At 40.8% G+C, this 23,602-nt stretch overlaps 1 protein-coding gene across 2 annotated transcripts in view; it reads left to right on the top strand.

Moving 5' to 3' along the window:
* Positions 1-22,045, top strand: part of RASGRP1 (RAS guanyl releasing protein 1) — a 76,522-nt gene extending 54,477 nt beyond the window's left edge. Inside the window, exons 7-17 of one of the 2 annotated variants that reach the window (XM_065941186.1) lie at positions 160-333; positions 1,367-1,483; positions 3,683-3,958; positions 5,396-5,476; positions 8,634-8,738; positions 9,528-9,637; positions 10,409-10,553; positions 11,277-11,313; positions 12,039-12,191; positions 12,990-13,375; positions 19,492-22,045. In XM_065941186.1, coding sequence (XP_065797258.1) covers positions 160-333; positions 1,367-1,483; positions 3,683-3,958; positions 5,396-5,476; positions 8,634-8,738; positions 9,528-9,637; positions 10,409-10,553; positions 11,277-11,313; positions 12,039-12,191; positions 12,990-13,375; positions 19,492-19,626 — 1,719 coding nt within the window. In that variant the 3' untranslated portion in view covers positions 19,627-22,045. The remainder of the gene's footprint in view (positions 1-159; positions 334-1,366; positions 1,484-3,682; positions 3,959-5,395; positions 5,477-8,633; positions 8,739-9,527; positions 9,638-10,408; positions 10,554-11,276; positions 11,314-12,038; positions 12,192-12,989; positions 13,376-19,491) is intronic. The other variant, XM_065941187.1, reaches the window with a different exon arrangement.
* The last annotated feature ends 1,557 nt before the right edge of the window (positions 22,046-23,602 follow it).

The raw sequence follows: 23,602 nt of genomic DNA, 5'->3' as shown, positions 1-23,602 counted from the left end.
GATATCCTTCCTGCCATCCTTGTCGGCAGGAAAGGAGAGGAGACCCAAGAGCTCCTCTGTCCCTCAGCAGCTTCTGCTCACCAGCTCAGCAGAGGTAGCATGCCCCTCGTGTCTCCAAGAATGCTGGAGCACAGTCCTGATGAGTTTTTTTTCCCCCAGTTCTCTGATTATCAGAATTACCTTGTGAATAGTTGCGTGAAGGAGAATCCCACCATGGAGCGGTCCATTGCTCTGTGCAACGGCATCTCCCAGTGGGTACAGCTGATGGTTCTCAGCCGCCCCACCCCCCAGCTCCGAGCTGAAGTCTTCATCAAGTTCATCCAGGTGGCTCAGGTGAGTGACTGGATGAAGACTTGAGGCCTGGTAACACCAGGTAAATGACTCCCTCTCCCCTCAGCCTAGTCTGTCCATGAGAGCTGCTTTCCCTCATGAATCTCCTGGTGGGGTTTGTGCATCTTCACCTGTCCCCAGATCTCGGTATGATGACTTTTCTACATCCCACAGGAGATCAGGATGGAGAGGGCCATGTAGGCGATCTTCAGAGTCAGGGTACAGCTTTAGTTCTGTTTAAATCTTTAACGCGTTTGTTAAAGTTCAGAAACTTTAACAAAGTTTCAGCCAACTTTGTTTTACCTGTTGTGGTCCACTTAGCAAAGAAAAGGGTAATTCAGATTTCAGTATAGCTGGGCCAGCTTGATTTAGGTCTGTGAGCCCAAGTTATGTTGAATGGCTGGGTTTAGTGTTTGAGGAGTAGGTTTTAAGCATTTGATGAGAGAAAAGCAGATACTATCTGAAATTTCACAGAGATTCTAGTACTGTATCTCAGGTAATTATAGTCCTATTTAAGCCATGGTGTTGCCCGCAAAAATAAAAGTCTGGTTACTTTGGGGTAAAGAACATAAAAGATTATACTGAATGATATATTTTTCTAGCTTTAGATGTTCTAGACCAGTGTTTCTTAAAGTGTGGTACATGGACCACTTGCTCTGATATTAACTAAAGGTATGTTAAAATCGTAGATCCCTAAAGCTCAGCCCCAGATCCAGGGAATCTAAACATCAGGACTTGGGTCCAGAATCTTTGTGTTAAACAAGTACTTTGGGTGTTTCGTAGAAACCACTGATGTAGAGAGTGGTCTACAGACCAGCTGAAATGAAAGGAAGAAGATGGGATGCTTTGCTAGATTTGGGATCTGCTGGTCTGGAATAAGCCTGAGAAAAGAAATATTTGGAAAACTGCAATACCTGATGACTAGCCTTTGGCCAGAATTAGGAATACCCATAGCACAGAGACAAGAGACAGCCTCAAGCTCCCACGTAACTGACATGTACAGTGACTCTGCTAGCATCTGTTTTCTGTGTCACAGAAGCTCCATCAGCTGCAGAACTTCAATACATTGATGGCGGTGATTGGAGGGCTATGTCACAGCTCTATTTCCAGGCTCAAGGAGACAAGTTCACATGTCCCGCATGAAATCAATAAGGTCAGTGCTCCTGTCTCCTCTAGGGCCCTTCAGCAGCATTCCTAGGACCAGTGTCAGCATTTCCTCCTTGAGGGGCAACCTAGAGAGCATTTCCAAGCCACACCATCCCTTTTTTAATCAGGCAAAATACCCAGGAGAGAACCCCTTAAGAAAACCCACAGGGTGGGGACGTCACAGATTTGCAGGTGACTGAGTCAGTCTGGCCAGTGTTACTGCCCCCATTCCCGCTGGTGATTTGGAACAATATGTGCCTCTTTTCCATGCTCATTGGCCACTGAGTGTCCAGAGCCACCATTTTAGTACTGATTCCCTTGCTTGAGCAAGGAATAGTGGTGGTTCAGTGACCATAGTTCAGTTTGCATGTCAAGTGAGGTTATATATTGACACATTAGAAATCTAACTAGCCAGACACCTTGGAGAGTGACATTCTGGAAAGTTGAATTTTCCCAGATAGTTGGAAATAAGCTTTTCAGGTACGATTTTGTAATAGGTGGTATTTTATTGAGAAATATTATTCTTAAGTGTCCTATGTACTTTCCTACATTAGATTTTATAGAGACTTTAATCCTTTATGATACAGGACTATTATTATACATATAAACCATTATGATATAGTGCAGATATAAATGCAGCTACATATGATATGGGTTTGATGATGACTGCTCAGAGTATTTCATCTCATCTGGCCTTTCTTACTAAACTCAAAACCCCAGCCCCCACCTCCAAGCTGACACAGAAGGAGGCTCTCTTCTTAGGGAGGCGATATCTTAGCCTCCTTGCCCCATCTGCTTTTCCCAGGTGTTCACCCGTCTTTCAGGAGGTCTCTTATTAACCATCCCTGCTCTCACAACACTGGGGTTGGAGGATGCCACTCCACCCACACCTTCCAGTGGTCTGATCACCTTATAATTTCTTGATCGTGTTGGCTGAGACCAGGCAGAACAACTGAAGAGACTGCCTGCATCACAGAGGTGACACAGGGAGAGAATCACAGAGACTGTGCCTTCATGTCATATTGACAAGCTTGCTCCTCTGCCATGCTGCTGGACCTTCAGGGTGGTCTGCAGGGTGAATTCCTAAGTCCAGGGTTAAAACTAGTGTCCCCCAATAGTTTATTTCACTTTCTAAGGGGAGCAAAAAGTTCTCTACATCTTTGCTGCTCATCTCTCGTCTTGTGAGCCTTTCCCCGACTCCACACTCCCCAGCCCAATTTGCTCAGGTGTGTGCTCTCTTGCAGCCTTGTGACTATGGGAGGCTGACTCTCAGACCTCAAGTAACTTCATCAGGGAGAAACGGTGCCTCTTAGGCCACAATTTTATGACAGGAATTTCCAGCACAGCGTTTAAAATTGTTATTCTGTGTTGTGACATGATTGGCAGGGAGTCTCTTCTTCCTGTCTTGGCTTCTGAGAAAGCTGGTCACCACACATGGGGATGGGCTCCTGGGAACCCCATGCTGACTTGAAGCAGGTGTGTTGGAAGGAGCAGCAGATGTGGCTGCACCCTTGCCTAGCACCCTTCGGCCACAGCAGAGCACAGGCTCTAGTGCAGAGTCCCCAGGCCTCCGCCTCATGCCTATCTGGTCCTTTGCCAGGAATTGGTCTGCTCTGTTCAGTCTCCCTGTCCAGGGTTTCAGTCTGAGTGGACTGTCGCCTGCTTCCTAGACATAGGCCCATCCTGAGACCCGCTGAGTGAAGGCCCACAGAGCCCAGCATAAGAAATACGAACACTCGATAGACAACTGACGTGTCACACTGGAAGCACACCCTTCCCTATGCCAGCTGTGGGCAGCACACTTCACTTGTCTCTGGAAGACACAAGGGAGGGGGACTGCGGACGGCGTTCAGAGGGACACTTGCCATGCACTGTATAATCTTGTACCTTAAAAAAAAAGTTTATCATGTGCTCGTATCACATTTTTTAAAAGAACAACTTTAGCATAAAAATATTAAAACCTTACTTAGAATTTTCCAGCTATGAAGTAAAGTACACCTTGCCCTTGGTAAGTCTGCTCTGTGACGTGTAAGTTGGCGCTGTCACTGGAGAGTCAGAATCTGCAACTTGAGATGGCTCACCCCATGCCTGACTCATCAGGGGCCAGGTGGTCATGGTAGGGGCTGAGAGTAAACAGGTGGCTGCTGCAGACAACAGAGCCCGCCTGGAGGGTGCCTGTGACCAGCTCCCCTCTTCTGTTTTGTAGGTTCTAGGTGAGATGACTGAGCTGCTGTCCTCCTGCAGAAACTATGACAACTACCGGCGTGCTTATGGGGAGTGCACCGACTTCAAGATCCCCATCCTGGGGGTGCACCTCAAGGACCTCATCTCCCTGTACGAAGCCATGCCCGACTACCTGGAGGAGGGGAAGGTGAACGTCCCCAAGCTGCTGGCCCTGTACAACCACATCAATGAGTTAGTCCAGCTACAGGAGGTGGCCCCACCCCTGGAGGCCAACAAGGACCTGGTGCATCTGCTGACGGTGAGGCTCCATGGGAGACAAGTTACTAGCACTTCCTTATCAGATACCAGCTCAGTGAAGCCTCACAAAACTCTGTGAAGTGGATACTGTTGTTACATCCGTTTTATGGATGGGGATTCTGAGGCAAAAATACATAACTTGGCAGAGGCTGCACGTTATTAAGCAGCAGAGCCTGGTCTGAGACCCACGTGGTGGGACTCCAGGTCTGTGCTCCTTGAACTTCTAGGAGTATTCCCTTCCTCGTAGAAAAGCCAGTCCTAAGCTCTCTGGGAGGAGCTGATAGCAAATCAGGATACAAGACTTGGTAAGAGATGGAGACAGTGGGTTTTCATTAAAAAAAAGGGGGGGGAGGGGGAGGGATGGCAGTGAGTTAAAAAAAACAAAAACAGGGTCATTATTTGGGTCCTGCCACCACTGGCTTAGATTCCAGAGACATTCAAGCCCAGGGTGGGCGAGCACTTGTCGTGGTGCGGGAGACCAGGCTGTGCCTTTGGGTGTGCTGTGAGAGCAGATGAACTCCCTTCCAGACTGTGGTTTTGTAGTTCACCAGTTGTGCGCTATGAGCACAGAACTCTGTTTCCTTCTCTGTGAAATCAGAGGGGTTCATCTCTGTGATGACTTCTCACTTCTCTTTCAGTACTAAAATTGTACAATTTTTAATGTGCTTTTTTTTTTCTTTTTGCAACATGGAATAATCACTGTAGCCTCTTCCTCCCTGAGGGGACTATTCTGATAGTTCCTCAGGCTTTGCATTCAGCTGGTATCTAATCCCAGCCTTTTTACTAATTGGCCAGGTGACTGGCTGGTCTCATCCTTAAGACAGTAACATCTGAGAAAAGAGGCTCTGAATCTTCATTTTCTTGGATTACAAATTTTGTGAGGAAAGCAGTGAACATTCTTCTACCCAAAACATACATAAACTGCACTCAAAAAAATATGCATGTTTTTGAGTTCTTAATCCCCTTAAGCCCATCCATAGAATCAGGTTAAGAACAAGATTATTTCTAAGACTGCTGTCCTCTAAAATTTTGAAGTTCTGAGATATATAAAACTCTTAATATCATTTGATAATGTCACTTAAATGGAATTCTGTTGCTGGAATCAAATTTTAATAGTATCTGGCCGTGAAAACTGTCCTTTCAGTCTGCTTTGGGAGAGAACACCTGAGGTGTGGACTGTCTGACAGATAGGGCCTTTGGTCTAAGCTCTACATAGAAGCTTAGTTGTTTAACTATAGTTTAAAAGAAACTTCTCCAAATTTAAAAACATTTTAAAGAACTATTATTGCCCTACTCCAGTAGTAGATATTATATCCCAAAACTTTGTGAATTTTTAACAACAAGTAAAGTAACTTACAGCCTGGAAGAGGGAACCCCAGGGAAGAAGCACTGGCAAACAGCATCCTAGCAATTAACTCTGTTCTGCTTTGCTTGGCAGTTATCCCTAGATCTCTACTACACTGAAGATGAAATCTATGAACTTTCCTATGCCCGGGAACCCAGGAATCACAAAGCCCCAGTGAGTTTTTCATATTAAGCCTCCCATATATAACAGGTGCTTTACAAGTTGCTCATCAAGGTCATTAATCTTGGAACAGACTTTAGTTCAGTTTAAGAAGCATATTATGTTTCTATTATGTGCCTAACATTGTGCTAGGAATAAGGAAAACTTCAGTACATATGAGGAATAGTTCCTGACCATAAAGAACCTGCATAGTACTCACGGGGATAAGACTCCTATGTGAACAGCAAATAACAACATGCCATGGGTGTCAGAAGTGGGAGAATCAGTCAGTGGTTTACTGGCTAGAGAAGGGATATAGCATGGTGGGCTGGAGTAACCTTGCCCTCCTATGGATTATAAAGCATCCTCACATCAGTTGTTTCTCTGCATCCATTCATCTGTTCATGGATATTTAGGTTGCCTTCATGTCTTGGCTATTGCAAACAGTGCTGCAGTCAACACTGGGGTGCATATATCATTTCAAAGTATGGTTTTCTCCAGATACATGCCCAGGAGTGGGATTGCTGGATCATAGAGTCGTTCTCTTTATAGTTTTTTAAAGGAATATCTGTACTGTTCTCCATAATGGCTGTATCAATTTACACTCCCACCAGCAGTGTAGGAGGGCGTCCTTTTCTCCCTACCCTCTTCAGCATTTGTCATTGGTAGACTTTTTGATGATGGCCATTCTGACCAGTGTGAGGTGATAACGTCAAAGTACTTTTGATTTGAATTTCTCTGATAAGTGATGTTGAATATCTTTCCATGTGCTTTTTGCCCATCTCTGTCTTCTTTGGAGAACTATCTACTTAAATCTTCTGCCTTATATATGTGTGTGTGTGTGTGTGTGTGTGTGGTTTGTTTTTACAGAGAGCTGCAGAGTTGTTTGTATATTTGGAGATTAATCCCTTGTCACTTTGTAAATATTTTCTCCATTTTCTCAGTTGTCTTTTGGTTGTTTTGTGGCTTCCTTGCTGTGAAGAAGTTTTTAAGTTTAATTAGGTCTCATTTGTTTTCATTTTCATTACTGTTGGAGGTGGATCAAAGATACTGCTGTGATTTATGTTAAGAGTATTCTGCCTATGTTTCCCTCTAGTTCTACAGAATCTGGACTTACATGTAGGTTTTTGATCCATTTTGAGTTTATTTTTGTGTATGGTGTTCTAATTTCATTCTCTTACATGTAGCTATCCAGTTTTCCCAGCACTACCTACTGAAAAGACTCTCTTCTCCATTATTCTTTCTCCATATATTCTTGCCTCCTTTGACATAGATTAATTGACCATAATTGTGTGTGTTTATTCCTGGGCTTTCTGTTTCATTGATCTGTTTGTGCACCAGTACCATACTGTTTTGGTTACTGTTGCTTTTGTGGTATAGCCTAATGTCAAGGAGTCCAATTCCTGCAGTTCAGTTTTTCTTTCTCAGGATTGCTTTGGCTATTTGGGATTTTTTGTATTTTCATGCAAATTTTAAAGCTATTTATTCTAGTTCTGTGAAAAATGTCATGGGTAACTTGGTAGGGATTGTGTTGAATCTGTAGGTTCCTTGGGTAGTCATTGGAAGAATACTGATTCTTCCAATCTAAGAATACGGCATATCTTTCCATCTGTTTGTGTCATCTTCAGTTTCTTTCATCAGCATCTTACAGTTTTTGGCATACAGGTCTTTTGTCTCCTTAGGTAGGTCTATGCTTAGGTATTTTACTCTTTTTGATGCAATGGTAAATGGTTATTGTCTCCCTAATTTCTCTTTCTGAGCTTTCATTATTAGTGTATAGGAATGCAAGAGATTTTTGTAGTCTGAAACTTTACCAAATTCATTGACGACCTCTAGTTTTCTGGTAGAATCTTTAGGATGTTCTATGTATAGTGTCATGTACTACTACAGTGATAGTTTTACTGATTTTCCAATTTGGATTTTTTTCTCTTTTTCTTCTCTGATTGCCATGGCAAGGACTTCCATAACTATGTTGAATAAATGTGGTGACAGTGAACAACCTTGTCTTGTTCCTGATCTTAGAGGGAACCAATGAGTGAAAATGATGTTAGCTGTGCATTTGTCATAAATGACCTTTATTATGTTAAGTTCCTATGCCCACTTTCTGGAGAGTTTATGAGAAATGGGTGTTGAATTTTGTTGAAAGCCTTTTCTGCATCTGTTGAGATGATCATATGGTTTTTATTCTTCAGTTAACATGATGTGTATCACATTGAGTGATTTGTGGATACTTAAGAATCTTTGTATTGCTGCTATAAATCCTACTTGATCATGCTGTATGATCCTTTTACTATATTGTTGGATTTGGTTTGCTAGTATTGGGTTGGCCAAAAAGTTTGTATTTTTCCATAAAATGTTATGAACTTTTTGGCCAACTCAGTATTTCATCTAGGATTTTTGCATCTGTATTCAATATTGACCTGTAATGTTTGTGTGTGTGTGGTATCTTTGTCTGGTTTTGGTATCAGGGTGATGGTGGCCTCATAGATTGAGCTTGGGAGTCTTCCTTCCTCTGCAATTTTTTAGAAGAGCCTCAAAAGGATAAGTGTTATCTCTTTTCTAAATGTTTGATAGAATTCACCTGTGAAGACATCTGGTCCTAGACTTTGGCTGTTGGAAGTTTTTTAAATCACCATTTCAATTTTACTACTTGTGATTGGTCTGCTCATGTTTCCTATTTCTTCCTAGTTCAGTCTTGGAAGATTGTATCAAAGAATTTGCCTATTTCTTTTAGGTTGTCCATTTTATTGACATATAGTTGTTTGTAGTAGTCTCTTATGATCCTTTGTATTTCTATGGTGTCAGTTGTAACTTCTCCTTTTTCATTTCTAACTTTATTGATTTGAGCCCTCTCCTCTTTTTTCCTTGATGAGTCTGGCTAAAGGTTAAAGGTTTATCAATTTTATTTTTTCGTTCTTTCTCTAGTTGCTTTACAGGGAGAAAATCTAAATGAACTACTACTTTACTCTGTCAATAGCTTCAACAAAAAGTTTAGTGGAGAGAACACTATTCTAGATTTCAATTACATGTGGGCCCTCTGCTCCCTGCTACTGCATAATAGTTGAGGGTTATCCATAGATGCAACTACCAGGTAATGGGAAAAGAAAGAGCTGTAGATTATTATAGTTACTGCATTATAGTTACTGGGATTTCTCTAAATATTTCATTTTAGCCACTAACACCTTCAAAGCCACCAGTAGTAGTGGACTGGGCCTCTGGAGTATCTCCCAAACCTGACCCAAAGACCATAAGCAAACACGTCCAGAGGATGGTGGATGTAAGTACAGCCATGTTTCCATGCAGGCAAAAAGTAAGGTACTGCGTGGTTTAGTTCTGTGTGTGGGGATAGGGGAGTACAGCAGTAGAAACAAAAAGGGTAAGAAATTTGAAACTTTCCTACATGAGCAAGGGGAACCACTTCTCATATTGTGGCTGCAGAACAGTTCAGAAGTTACATTTTGCCAAAACACTTGGGCCTCATGGAGGGAAGTGTACCTCTTAAAAGCCTAGCAAGAGAGCATACATTTAAAAGCTGTCAGTTGATTTGCAGGCAGAGAGGGGTTAGAAAAGCTTTAAGTTAAAGGTTATAAGGAGAATTTTAAAAGTTTGGCACTGCTTGATTGAATTCACCGTGCTACATGCCTTCATGTTACTGTATTTATCCTGTGGACTATTCCAGTGTAACAAGAAAAGTACAAGCCAGCAAGTGATGGGAGCACTTTGACTAGGCTGTTAAAAGCTACACTGCAGTCTGAGCTGTGCAGTGAAGGGAGTGTGGAGGGGGGAACGTCCCTCAGGGTGGTGCACTATGGACACAGTGAGCTGGGGCGGGGGCTAGTGACGTGCTAATGGAAGTGAAAGCACCTAGCCACCCTCCAGGTGCTGGTGCCTGCAAAGACCTGGGATGTGACCTGCTGAGTCTCTGCAGCAGCTTCAGGAGCAGGTTTCCTTGTTCCTGTCACTCAGGACTGAGGAGAGGCTTTTTTCAGGTGTTCCAGCCCCTTCGTCATTTGGCTATGATTGATTTCTCTCTTGGTAATCACTAAAGAAACACCTTTGTCCACAGTCTGTCTTCAAGAACTATGATCATGACCAGGATGGATACATTTCCCAGGAAGAATTTGAAAAGATTGCTGCAAGTTTTCCATTTTCCTTCTGTGTGATGGACAAAGACAGGTGAGAGTTGATGCATGGGAATATGTGGTTATGAGCCTGGTGATGAGAATGCCTCATGGATGTTCTGCTAGAAGAATCTGTAAACTCAGATATGTTTACATATGCTACTGTGGTCACTGAATGAATTTTGGAACTAAGAGAGCATCATCAAGCAAATGCCTGTCTGGCTTCAGTTTGGACCACAATGCACCATGAGAAAATGCATGCTTTTTTAAATGCCTGAGTTGAAGATTCCATAACTGCTGGTTTAGGAACAGTCAACTCAAAACTCAAAAAAAAGTAAGAAAAAATTTAAATCCCTTCTTAATTTCCTTTCAGATTATGAGAAACAAGTAATATTTATGAATATTGTGCATATTTACTTTTCTCAAGATTACATAAGTTCTATGTGGGTGGTTCTCTGTGTGAAACCAAACGTTTGATTGGTGGGCTCCAGTTATGTAGAGGTACTGTCTAAAGCCAGAAACTACAGCATAAGGTATTTGTCTCCCTAAACCCACATTTCCACCACTTCTTTTAAAGTCTTAATGGAGAGCAGTTAAATTCGTTAGGAGAATCTGGTTTAGCCAAAGAGTAACTGTGGAGATAAGTAGTGTCATCTTACCTAATTACATGCAACTCACACATCCTTAAGAGGAGGGCTGCTGGAAGTAACTGTCAGGTAATACATACTGTACTACCCATCAAGGATACAAAGAGAGTGAGTTTCTAAGGGTAGAAGGAGCCTTGTGACCCAGCCCCACTCACACCTCATCTCTCATTTGCTGGCAGGGAAGGCCTCATCAGCAGAGACGAGATCACGGCCTACTTCATGAGGGCCAGCTCCATCTACTCCAAGTTGGGCCTGGGTTTTCCTCACAACTTCCAAGAGACCACCTACCTGAAGCCCACTTTCTGTGACAACTGTGCTGGATTTGTGAGTTGTTCTTAAGAGTGCTTCAGGGTTTTACTTGGGGAGGATTATGAGCTAGTTTAAGAGATTAACCAGGCACAGACCTCACATGCATTTTACCAACTCGTCCCAGCCTAGAGTCTGAGGAAACACCTATGGTAACCTTGTTCTTAAATGTGTGGATTTTACTCTTCACTCATCTTTTCCCATTTCTTCCTGACTTACTTTTCTCTCTGGTAGTTGGGGCCTCAAATAAAATTGTAAGGAAATGTTAAATTGAGGCTGTACTTTTTAAGTATTGTATCCATATGCAGTTTTAGATGTTAGAAAATAGAAATATGAGACATCTTTCCCGCTTCAAAAGAAGTCACCTGGGTGGCTGCCCCATCCCTGGCCAATAGTTTCCTCCTAAACTTATCCCCTGACCCCAGGATTCTATATTCTTGCTGTTTAGTTTGGAGTCTCAAGAATCCTATTTGTCCCGTGATCTATCCACTTCAGACCTGGGTCATAAATCCACTGTAATAAGAAGCTTCTTGAACACTTAACTCTGATTGGCACAAACTTTTTCCTGTTTTCAGTTTAAGACCAGGAGGGATAAAGACACATGAGAGCTAAATGAGGTTTCCCTCCCACTTGAGGTAAAGAATGCAGAACAATAAAAGAATGGATCTTAGTGTCTAGGTTCATACCAGGTAAGATGATGGACATGGAGCACATTCTAACCATCTCCTCTTTGTCTCACAGCTCTGGGGAGTGATCAAACAAGGGTATCGGTGTAAAGGTAAGGCTCAGCTTTGTCCAACGTGTTGTCTTCCCTGATCCTAGGAGCTTTCCTGTAAGGCATGTTTGACCCATTCAGCGCACAGTTTCTCAGCAAGCTCAGAGCCTCATCTCTTCCCTAGAGCACCCCTGAGAGTGACTGCCACCACAAAGGAGAGGAATCCCTAGGTGACTAGCTATGCACTTCTGTTTCAAGATCCTCTCTTTGCCTGGGTTGTGCTGGAAATTGGGGTGACTGGTAGATTATGTGGTCATGGGTCCCCAAAGACAGGCACAGAATCACTTCTGAAACAGAAGATAAGTGATTACCAAAGGCCATTGTCAGCTTTCCTTTTACCATAGTTGTCCTTGGGACTAGAAAAGTTCAAGAGTAAAGGAGCAAAGACATTTAACTGGAAGGAAGAAAGATTGAGACCTAACAGCTGGGAGCGTCTAGAGGTCTCCTTAGGGTGGGCAATATGTGTAGGAGGACTAAAAAAGATACCTCTTTTTCCACCCAAGATAAGAGGATGCCACTTCTGATTCTCAGACTCATGATAAGGGCTGTGACAAGACTGAGATCCAGGGTTGACCCAGTAAGAAGAATGCTAAGTTCGTTAGCAATGTTAGGTGCCCTAGCTCCAGAACTTAGGAAGTGCATATGTGACAAGACCAGTGCATGGGTGTGGTTTTGAGACGCTGGAGGAGAAAGTGAAGGACTTCCTGACTAGGGTGTCTTGTCCACAGACTGTGGGATGAACTGCCACAAACAATGCAAAGACCTGGTTGTGTTCGAGTGCAAGAAGCAAGCCAAGAACTCAGCAGCTCCCACAGAGATCAGCACTTCTGTGGGGCTAGCATCCAACCTTTGCTCCCTGGGAGCTAAGGATCTGCTCCACGGTAAGCAGGCACTGGGAACATTCATTTTGGAAAACGAAGTCAGAAGAATATAGTTTTCGGGAAGGAAAGATTACCTCTATCCTTCCTACTCGTAACGGAAACCACCACAAATGCCCTTGTGAAAGACATGCCTGTATATTAGGCACTTTGTATTATTAAGAGTTCCTTGTCACCTGTGGGTACCAAACAACGCAGGCATGCTTAGGAGAAAGGTCGCAGAGAACAGCAATGAAGCCTGGGAGGGGGGTGCACCTGCAGGGCATCTTCCCCAAAGCTTTGTCCAGTAGTGATGCAGGACTTCTGAGGCTTTCCTAGAACTTCCAGGAAGAATGGGTAGGTTAAACATGGGTGTACTGTGGGCAACAAATGAACACTGATGTAGAAGTGCTGTAAGACAAGGTCTGCTTGTAATGAAAAACTGACCACCAGTTAGTAAGGTAACAGTGATGCCCAGCTAACCCTTCTGTGATTTAGATCAAATTCCTAGACATACAAAAAGCTCAGGATGGAATCTTAGACACTCTGCCTTTTGGGGAACAAAAGCAAGCAACAGGAAAGGAGTCTTTAAGGATGGCCTTTTCTCATGGTGGATAAAGCCTGACACCAACAGCCATGGCTTGGCCAGCAAGGCCTCTGAATTTTAGCTGCCTCACCCCCTGAACTGGCTGCCTGAAAGTTAATTCCACTTTGGGCTTATGGACTCCTGTAGCAATAAGAAAAGCCTCATTTGATACTCATGTGTGAATTTCGAGTGCCTGCTTTTCTAAGGTGAAGTACCAACATGTCTTCTTCCTACAGCACCTGAGGAAGGACCTTTCACATTCCCTAACGGGGAGGCTGTGGAACATAGTGAGGAGAGTAAGGATCGGACCATCATGCTCATGGGGGTATCCTCACAGAAAATTTCTGTTCGGCTGAAGAGGACTGTCGCCCACAAGGCCACCCAGACTGAAGCACTGTCTTGGCTTGGCAGTGAAGGCCCTTCCAGTCACTTTGTGCTGTCGTCCCCAAGGAAGACAGCCCAGGATACTCTGTACGTGCTGCCCAGCCCTACGTCTCCATGCCCCAGCCCAGTCTTGGTCAGGAAGCGGGCTTTCGTCAAGTGGGAGAACAAGGAATCCTTCATAAAATCAAAGGAGGAGCTCCGTCACCTCAGGCTCCCAACATACCAAGAGCTGGAACAGGTACCTTCCTTTTTTTCTTTTTTTCAGACTGAGAGTGGGGCTAACAAGGTAAGAAAAGGATTCTGCTTTGTCGCAAAGAAAGCAGCAAGGACCCTGGTCCGCATTGCATGTTTAGGAGGGACAGGGCTCCCTGCTGCCGTGAGGCACGGTCTCAGATCAGCTTTACTGTGGTGACACCACACCCTTTTTCTAGACTTAAAAGCGAGTTGCCTAAATCTTCCCTCCCTAGCAGTCTTTGTTACACTATTCAGTTATGTTTGGGCAGGGGAACATCATGCTATCAAGAGAAGAGAAGAGACTAGCTCACTGCACAGAAAGCCACCTCCTCAATGTAAAATGAGGGAGCTTTCCTCTACAACTTAAGGAGATGTACTGATTTATATATTTACACATTAGACCAGCTAAATCTATTATATATAGCATTATAATCCATTAATTGGTAAAAAAAAAAAAAAAATCTGATACCACAGCTGTTTTTTCCTATTAGGCTCATAATGTCCTAATTGTAATGTACTTAATGGAGGCATGAGAAAAGACAAAATAAGGTTAAAAGAGAGAGAGAAAGGAAAGTAGGAGCTAGGCCAACTGGAGAGAGCAGGTCATTGTAGGGTCATCACGAATTTACTTGTTTCTGTGTAGAGTCCAGAGCTCAGAGTGAGAGTTGGTTAGACAGACCTCGTCATGGGACGGTAGTTTCTTATCAAAGACGGGCAACTTAGTCATTTTAGAGATGGGGAAGAAGGCCTGTCTGCCTTATACCCCCAGAACATAAAGGTCAGCAATGTGTTTTTGGAGGCCTGTCAGTACAAACACAAAACCAACATCCAACTGGCTAGAATTCCTTACATAATTCTACACACCACATAGTAAAATGGCCCAGTAGGGTCTCAGGCCTCCCTACATGGTCCTCAGCGTTGCACCTTCCCTGTTAGACCCCCAGGTATTGAATCAAAGAAACAAGTTAGATGATGCATGTGAAACTCTTGGTTTGGGGCCTAGAACAAAGAACATAATATGAGGCGGCACACACCTGCTAAAATAACAGATTTCCCAGATGAAAAGTACTGTCTCACTCAGAATATTTAGGACATGCTTTAAGAAACAGAAGGTGGCACAGTGTCGGCTACACAGAGCTCTCTCTCGGGGTAAAAATGACCAGAACCAACTTTTTTAAGAACAATGAATGAACCTTTGAAAAGTGACCTTGAGAGAGTAGGAAAAACCTCAGTCTTGGTGACAAACACCTGTGTTCCTAATCCGAGCTATTTCTTACTGCTGCTATTACAGTCTGTGACCTGTTTGGTCTGCTTTAAAGTAGAGAGAGCCAGAAGCTGTCCATGCTCTCTACAGCTTGCTTCAGATCTTGGCATAGGAGTAATGTAGTTGGCAGCAACTTCTTGCTGCAAGGAGTGAGTGGTAGAAAGAGTTCAGATAAGTGAATTAGGTCCAGAACTAACTATTCCAGTAATACCAGAGCATGTAAACTCTTATTTTTATCCTTGTCTTAGAGTATTTAATATGTAATATTAAAATAATATGATACATATTAATATTGTAAATGTTTATACCTCTAAACCAGCACAGGACAACAGGAAATACAATGCCTCTTAGATTCAAATCGCCAGTCTGATACTATACCCACCTGTATCATCATGTAACAGTACCTGGGGTTTCCCTGGTGGCTCAGTGAAGATCCACCTGCCAATGAAGGAGATGCAGGTTTGATCTGTGGGTCAGAAAGATCCCTTGGAGAAGGAAACTGCAACCCACTCCACTCCTCTGTCTGTTGGCTTTCCCAGGCAAGAAGAGTCTGGCAGGCTGAAGTCCCATGGGGTTGCAAGAGTCAGACATGACTAAACAATACAGTTACCTGGCACATGGCAAATACTCAGGACTACACAGTAGCTAATAGACAGCTATCTGGGTAATTTATGTTGAGAAGTAATTCATTAATCAGTATAGTATAAGCAAGCTAAGAACACAAGATTCAAAGTCTCAAAACCCAGGGATGTTGGCATCATGGTAGTGTGTGTGACTTTTTAAATCTTCCCTTTTATTTACAACCAGATTGGTCATTCATAAACAAAAGTGACTGTGCATCTTATACCAGAACACCCAGTAGATTTCTACCCTCCTGTGCTTCAGAAAGTACTACATAGGACCTCAGAGAGGTCCACCAAGGGAGTTGGTGAGCCTATTCCATGCTAATTCACTGCTATCAGGAAGAAAAATAGAGACCACAAAAAGAAAAGGTGAACAAAATTGATAATTGTGAATAATCATTTAACCAAGACTGTTTGCCTTAAAAAAACAAACAGTTGCACCATCATGAACCAAAACTTCAGGCCCACTAACAAAAGGTGAAACTGCCAAACCTTTATTCACACTAAGAAAAAATGAGAGAAGTCTCAATATGTAAAATTAAAAAAACAAAAGGCAACATTACAGCTGTTACTACCCAAATCCATAGAACCATAAGAAACTTATGAATATGCCAATACATTAGATAACCTAGAACAAATGTGTAAATTTTCAGAAATGACCAAGACTGAATCCAGAAAAAAAAGAAAATCTAAACAAACCAATAACAACAAGCAAACTAATAACAACAAGCAAAGACATTGACTCAGTAGTCAAAATCCTCCCAACACAGAAAACCCAGGATCAGACAGCTTCACTGGCAAATTCTACCCAACACTCAAAGAATTAACACTGGTCCTTCTTAAAAGCTTTCTAAAAAGATAGAATACTTTCAAACCATCAGGGTAGTTTTACCCTAATACCAAAGTCAGATAAGGACACTAAGACAAACTATATAGACCTATGTTACTGGCAACTATACATGCTAAAATTCTCAACAAAATATTAGCAACCTGAGTTTAAGAACACATCAAAAAGATGCTATACACTATGAAAACTGGGATTTCTTTCTTAGGATCCAAAGACAGTTCAACATATGCAAATCAATAAATGTACTATATCACATTAGTAAAATGAAAGAAAAATCATGTGGTCATCTCAACAAATTCAAAAAAAAAAAAACATTTGACAGAATACAACATTCTTTCATGATAAAAACCCTGCTCAAACTGGAATAAAAGGAATATACCTCGACATAATAAGGTCCACATATAACAAACTGACAGTTAACATTATACTCAGTAGAGAAAATTTCAAGGCTTTTCCACCAAGATTAAGAACAAGATGAAGATGCCCACTCTCACCACTTATTCAAGTACTGAAAGTCTTAGCTAAAGTGATTAGGCAAGACCATAAAAAGCATCCAAGCCAGAAAAGCAGCAGCGAAAGTGTCACTACTTGCAGATGATGAGCCCATATATAGAAAAAACCAAAGATTAAACAACAAACAAAAAAAAAAACCGTTGCAGCTAACATTTTCAGTTAAACTGCAGGATACAAAACCAGCTTACAGAAATCAGTTGCATTTTTACACACTAAGGATGAAACATCTGAAAAAGAAAACTTCCCTGTTCCCAATAGCATCAGAAACAAAATATTTAGGAATAAATTTAACCAAGGAAATGAAAGATTTATACAAGGCAAACTACAAGACTTTGCAGAAAGAAATCGAAGACACAAATGGAAAGACTTGCTGTGTTCATGGATAGAAGAATTAAGACTGTTGAAATGTCTGGCAGAGGACCTAAATTCTTTCAAGGAGGACATAGATGCCCAATAGGCAAATGAAAAGATGCTCATCATGAGATAATTATTAGAGAAATGAAACTCAAAACTACAATGAAGTACCACCTTACAGCAGCACTACTTCCAAGACATGGAAGCAACCTAAGTATCCAGTGACAGATAAATGGATAAAGATGTGATATGGATATAGTGGTATGTGTGTATATATATGTATGTATATACATATGTGTGTGTGTGTGTATAAAAAAGAATGAAATAATGCTATTTGGATGGACCTAGAGAATATCATAGCTAAGTGAAGTCAGTCAGAAAAACAAAAAAAATTTCACTTATATGTGGCATCTGAAATATGACCTAAATTAATTTATCCATGAAACAGAAAAGACTTACAAACATAAGAGAACAGACTTGTGGTTGCCAAGGGAGAGGCTGGGGGAAGGATGGGATGGAAGTTTGGGATTAGCAGGTGTAAACTATTACATATAGAATAGATAAACAACAAGGTCCTACTGTGTAGCACAGAGCATTATATTCACTATCCAGTGACAAACCATAATGGAAAAGAATATAAAAAAGAATATATATGTGTATAACTGAATCACTTTGCTTATAGCAGAAACTAACAAAACATTGTAAATAAACTCAATCATTTTTTTTTAAAAGGAATGTTAAAATGCCCATACTACCCAAGGCAATCTACAGATTCAATCAGAATACCAATGGAATTCTTCACAGAAATAGAAAAAACAGTCCTAACATTTGTATGGAACAACAGAAGACTATGAATAACCTAAGTAACCCTGATGAAAGAAGCTGGAGGTACCACACTTCCTAATTTCAAGTTAAATACTACAAAGCTACAGTAGTAAAAACACTATGATACTGGCACAAAAACAGACACATAGACCAATGGAACCGACAACAGCCCAGAATTAAACCCCCATGTATATGGTGAACTAACACCTGACGAGAGCGCCCAGAGCACATCCAAGGCAAAAAGGGTAGTCTCTTCACAAATGGTGTTGGGAAAACTGGATCAGCACATGCAGAGCAATGAAATGCGACTCCCATCTTACACGTCTCATACAAATCAACTCAGGATGGATCAGAGACAAACATGAGGCCTGATACTATGAAACTCCTAGGGGAAAAAAAGTAGGGAAGAAGTTCTTTTTCATCAGTCTTTGGCAGTGAATTTGTGGACATGACACCAAAAGCAAACATCAACAAATGGGACTACATTAACTAAGCTTTTGCATAGTAAGGAAACCATCAATAAAATGAAAAGGTAACCTACTGAATGGGAGAAGATATTTGCAAATGATATATCCAATAAGGAATTATTTAAAATATGTAAATAACTCATACAACTCAATACCAACAACAAAATCTAAAAACCAGAACTATACAGGGGTTTTCCCCAAAACATACAAATGGCTGATAGGAACATGAAAAGATGTTCCATGTCACTAATCAGAGAAATGCAAATCAAAACCACAATGAGATATCTTCTTGATCATAGTCACTCTAACAGGTATGAGGTGATAACAAGTGCTGGTGAAGATGTGCAGAAATAAGGAATCCTTGTACACAGTTGGTAGGAATGAAAACTGGTATAGCCACTATGGAAAACACTGGCGATTTCTCAAGACTAAAAAAAGAACTACCATTTGATTAGTAATTCCACTTCTGGGTATATATCCAAAGAAAATGAAAACACCAATTCAAAAAGATACATGCACCCCAGTGTTTGCAGTATTAAATAGTTAAGTTATGGAAGCAACCTAAGTTTCCATCAACAAATGAATTGATAAAGATGCGTGTGTAAATGCATATACATATATCAATACATATGCACAATGGAATATTAGCCACATAAAAACTGAATTTCTATTTGTAGCATTGGAAATCAATGGCTGCCTCTATAACTAAATCATTGCAAGTTAGATAATTAAATCCCAGTTTAAGGGGATGGGATAAAATTCTCACCTTTATCAAGAGTCTGTTAGTTTTCAATGATTTGGAGAAGAAAATATGTAATATATGATAATGTATGTAATCTCCCATGTGAACTGTAATATCACATAGTATATTCCAAAGTCATTGCTTTTATACCTCAAACCTGACCAAGACCTTTTCTGCCACATTTAGGTCTGCTACACAATATTCAAAGATTTTCTTATTATCCATCTATTGTCCATGAATGGTTTATTCTGCCTGCTAGCCACTCACATCTTTGATAAACAAAGATGTGATATAACAAAACTAACTGATACACATGATCATTTGATAAGTATTCAACTTAGTTTTTATTCAGAGCAGAATAACTACCTTGAAAACAGTTTCACAGTTACAGTGAAAAGATGCCATTCAAGTGTAGTACTCCTGATGTAACTAATCTGCCATTTATTGCTGCTTTATTAACATACCTCATTCTCCTTTTCTTTTAGGAAATAAATACTCTGAAAGCAGATAATAATGCTCTAAAGACCCAACTGAAATATGCACAGAAGAAGATAGAAACCCTCCAACTTGCAAGAAACAATCATGTCTTGGCTCAGATGGAGCAGGGTGACTGTTCTTAGCCCAGAAACTCAAGAAACACAAACTGTAGAGTATATCAGAGATCTCATTTCCTAAACCTCAACACAAAGACCCGGAGAACCTTAGACTGACTGGCTTTAAAAAGGGTACTTTAAAGAAAAGGAGCTACTTTTTTACTTAAAAGATTCTTACTGTGCAGTAAGGTTTTCTCTTCCAGTCAGTTTGAATCAAAGGGAGGATAGCTGAAGAATGAGAAATATTTGCCATTCATTCCACAAACTTTTTCTCCCCTTGGGACTAATATCAAAAGCATGGTAAAACACATGACTATAGTTTTCTGACAAGGTAGCTTCTTCTACATGACCTGTCCAGCTGCTGCTTCCTTAGAACTAAAATCCCTGGAAAATGAATGTTTCCTTCCCTGGCTTTTGCTGAGGCATTGTTCCATCCAAAACTTGCTTATGATGGAAAAATACCCACATGCCAAAAGGAGAATCACTTCCTCTGTATTTCAGCATTCTTTACAAACCTGGTTCCCACTTCACTACCTCAGATCTAATCAATTTGCCTTTCCCCCTCCTTCCTCACTATATTCTTACACAAAAAAGGATATCTACCTAGAAGAGAACTTCTAGAGATGTAGCCATAAATTTGGGGGTGGGGGGGCAGGAAGGAGCTATTAAACAACATGACATCATCCAGTTACAAGTCAACTTAATTTTAGTCTCACAATCATGATAAAATAGCCAAATTAAGTACCTGGAAACGTGGCTATTACCACCTCATACATGGCTGGCTAATTAGCTAAAGTAAATATAACACAAAACATGTTTGTCTCTTACATAATCTACAATGGATAGAATTAAGAATTTATAGCTTTTTTAAAGAAGTCTGTTTAACTTACATGTGCCATTTTTTTTGAAGTAACTGTTTTTTGAATTGAATTTGTGCTTTTGTCTTCACTATTAATACTATTTAGAAATAAGCTAACTGGATGAGAGGTTTCAATAATAGCTGACAGCATGTACATATGTACATATTGTGTATATACAACATCAGACATGCATGTGGCTTGGAATTCTGTTTCCTCCTTCAGATGTGGAAGTGATTTAGACTTTTGGTCATGTATACAAATTCACAAAGTTCAGTTTGTTACAAGATAAGAAATTACTTATAACGTAAATTGTATTGTTTGGCAAAATCACAAGAGTCCTGTGAGTTTTCTATTAATGAAGGTTAATGATAAACGGGCTCATTTAATTATCTGGGCAACTGTTGACAAACTTCTCTGTCAGACTCTATTTCTCTAAAAAAAATTCATATGATCATTTTCTTTTGGCCGGGAACTTACCTTCCATGTTTGGATGCCTGATGCCGAGCTGACTTAAAATTCATACACAAGCTGACCAACTGCCAAGAATATAATCTCAACAACCAGAACTTCCAAACCGGCAACACCAAGTCTTAGTCAGAAACAAACTATATATGCAGTATAGTTTCCTGGAAGGATTCAGACCATTTAAGAAGTTTCTTTGATGAAAGACCAGTTCCCATTTGCATGCCCCCTTGTACTGAGCTTTAGTGAAAAAGCAAATGACTAGCTTTCACTTAGTGTTTAGTGTTTTAAAAAAATCACTGTACACACAAATTTACATCTTTCTACATCCAAACTCAGAAATCCCGATGGCAGGGCTGTTTAGGTCCACTACTTGGTATATAATCATGTAGGAAGTACTTTGCTACTTACCTTATATGGAACAAATGAGTTTACAGTCATCCTTAAAATTCTTCCCTTATTCTTGTCCTCTGATACAAACCAAAGACAGTACAGTTCAATTTCTTTATGTGGAGTTATAAAACACAATTGAATTTTTTTCACTCTTCTTATACGCCATCCAAAATACAGAGCCCAGGTTAGTGTACATAAATTTGTAATCTAGAGGAATTCAAAAGGTCACCGTCTCCTTAGTCTAATTAACATGGCTAGAAGGTCTCAGGCCTTCCAGAATTTATCACTGAAATGGACAGGAAGCAGTAGTTTCACTCCAGGTCTTTACAATCCAGCAAGGGCCAAAGAAGTATAGTGTATAAATCAGTATTATTTGCTCTGAGCGACGTGGGATTAGTGAAATCTACAGAAATAATCTGGAACAAATTTTTTGTCAAGCCTACAGTACAAATTTGTGTATCTTGTATCAACTTGAAATAAGTTTGGGCATATATTTATCCGTCAAAACAAAGACAAATCTTGTTTCATTAACAACAGTGTCACTTCTTTTCTTTGGTAATTGATTTGCTGTTTTACTTGTGAATTTCTGTTTAAAGATGTATAATGTAAAAGAACTGCAAGGAAAAAACAAATGTACAGATTGTAAAGGTGGGTTTTTTTTTTGATACCTAATGTAAGTTTTCATTGTGTAATATTTATATGATAAAAGACATTAGGATCCCTACAACAAAGATGTGCTGTGTTTCTTCTAGTTCATAAACATGTAGATGCTTCATCTGAATTTTTACTATAATCAACAGCTGAGACCACTCTCTAATTCTATTAACCAAACCAGTTGTCCTGAAAGGAAAAGCAAAGCAACTAATTACTCAGTATGAGTGTTAGTCGCTCAATCGTGCCTGACTCTTTGCAACCCCAAGGACTGCAGCCCACCAGGCTCCTCTGCCCATGAGTTTTCCAGGCAAGGATACTGGAGTGGGTTGCCCTTTGCTTCTCCAGGGGATCTTCCCAACCCAGGGATCAAACCGGGGTCTCCTGCACCGCAGGGAGATTCTTTACCGACTGAGCTACATTTTTCTAAATATGTAACATGAAGTACTAATATATACAAATATTCATTTACCATCTTATTTCATAATGATAGTGATCCCCAAATACGATTCCCAAATATTAAGTCTATAAACACTTAACACTGAAGGAGACAAATCTGAGGTTGTCATTTCTCTGTGGCTTTCATCTTTAAATCCACAATTCTATCTAAGAAATCTAGCAAGAAAAGAGAAACTTTGAAACTGTGTATGGAACTGGTAAAGGATCGCTCAATCTAGGGTACAGATCACCTAGAGCAATTTATTTGTGCTCACGATTAGTGATCATTTAGACTAATTAAAGATAGCCATAATTTTTCCTTAGTCCCCAGGCAACTTTTGTTTAACTAAACCAATGAAGGGGAATAGGGAGATAGATTCTAGTCACTCAAACTCCATAGTGGAATGCAGTCAATCAGTTCAGTTCAGCCGAGTCCCTCAGTCGTGTCCGACTCTGCGACCCCACAGACTGCAGCACACCAGGCTTCCCTGTCCATCACTAACTCCCAGAGCTTACTTAAATTGATGTCCATTGAGTCGGTGATGCCATCCAACCATCTCATCCTGTCATCCCCTTCTCCTCCTGCCCTCAATCTTTTCCAGCATCCAAGTCTTTTCAAATGAGTCAGCTCTTCACGTCAGGTGACCCAAGTATTGGAGTTTTCAGCTTCATCATCAGTCCTTCCAATGAACACCCAGGACTGATCTCCTTTAGGATGAACTGGTTGAATCTCCTTGCAGTCCAAGGGACTCTCAAGAGTCTTCTCCACCACCACAGTTCAAAAACATCAATTCTTCGGCACTCAGCTTTCTTTATAGTCCAACTCTCACATCCATACATAACTACTAGAAAAACCATTGCTTTGACTAGACAGACCTTTGTTGACAAAGTAATGTCTCTGCTTTTTAATATGCTGTCTAGGTTGGTCATAACTTTCCTTCTACAGAGTAAGCATCTTTTAATTTCATGGCTGCAGTCACCATCTGGAGTGATTTTGGAGCCCAAGAAAATAAAGTCTGTCACTGTTTCCATTGTTTCCCCATCTATTTGCCATGAAGTGATGGGACCGGATGCCATGATCTTAGTTTTCTGAATGTTGAGTTTTAAGCCAGTTTTTTTGCTCTTCTCTTTCACTTTCATCAAGAAGCTCTTTAGTTCTTCACTTTCTGCCATAAGGGTGGTGTCGTCTGCATATCCGA

This window comes from Muntiacus reevesi, chromosome 7, assembly GCF_963930625.1.
Source record: "Muntiacus reevesi chromosome 7, mMunRee1.1, whole genome shotgun sequence".
NCBI lineage: Eukaryota > Metazoa > Chordata > Mammalia > Artiodactyla > Cervidae > Muntiacus > Muntiacus reevesi.
The sequence above is the reverse complement of the archived record's forward strand: the minus strand, read 5'-3'. Positions and strand labels throughout refer to the sequence as shown.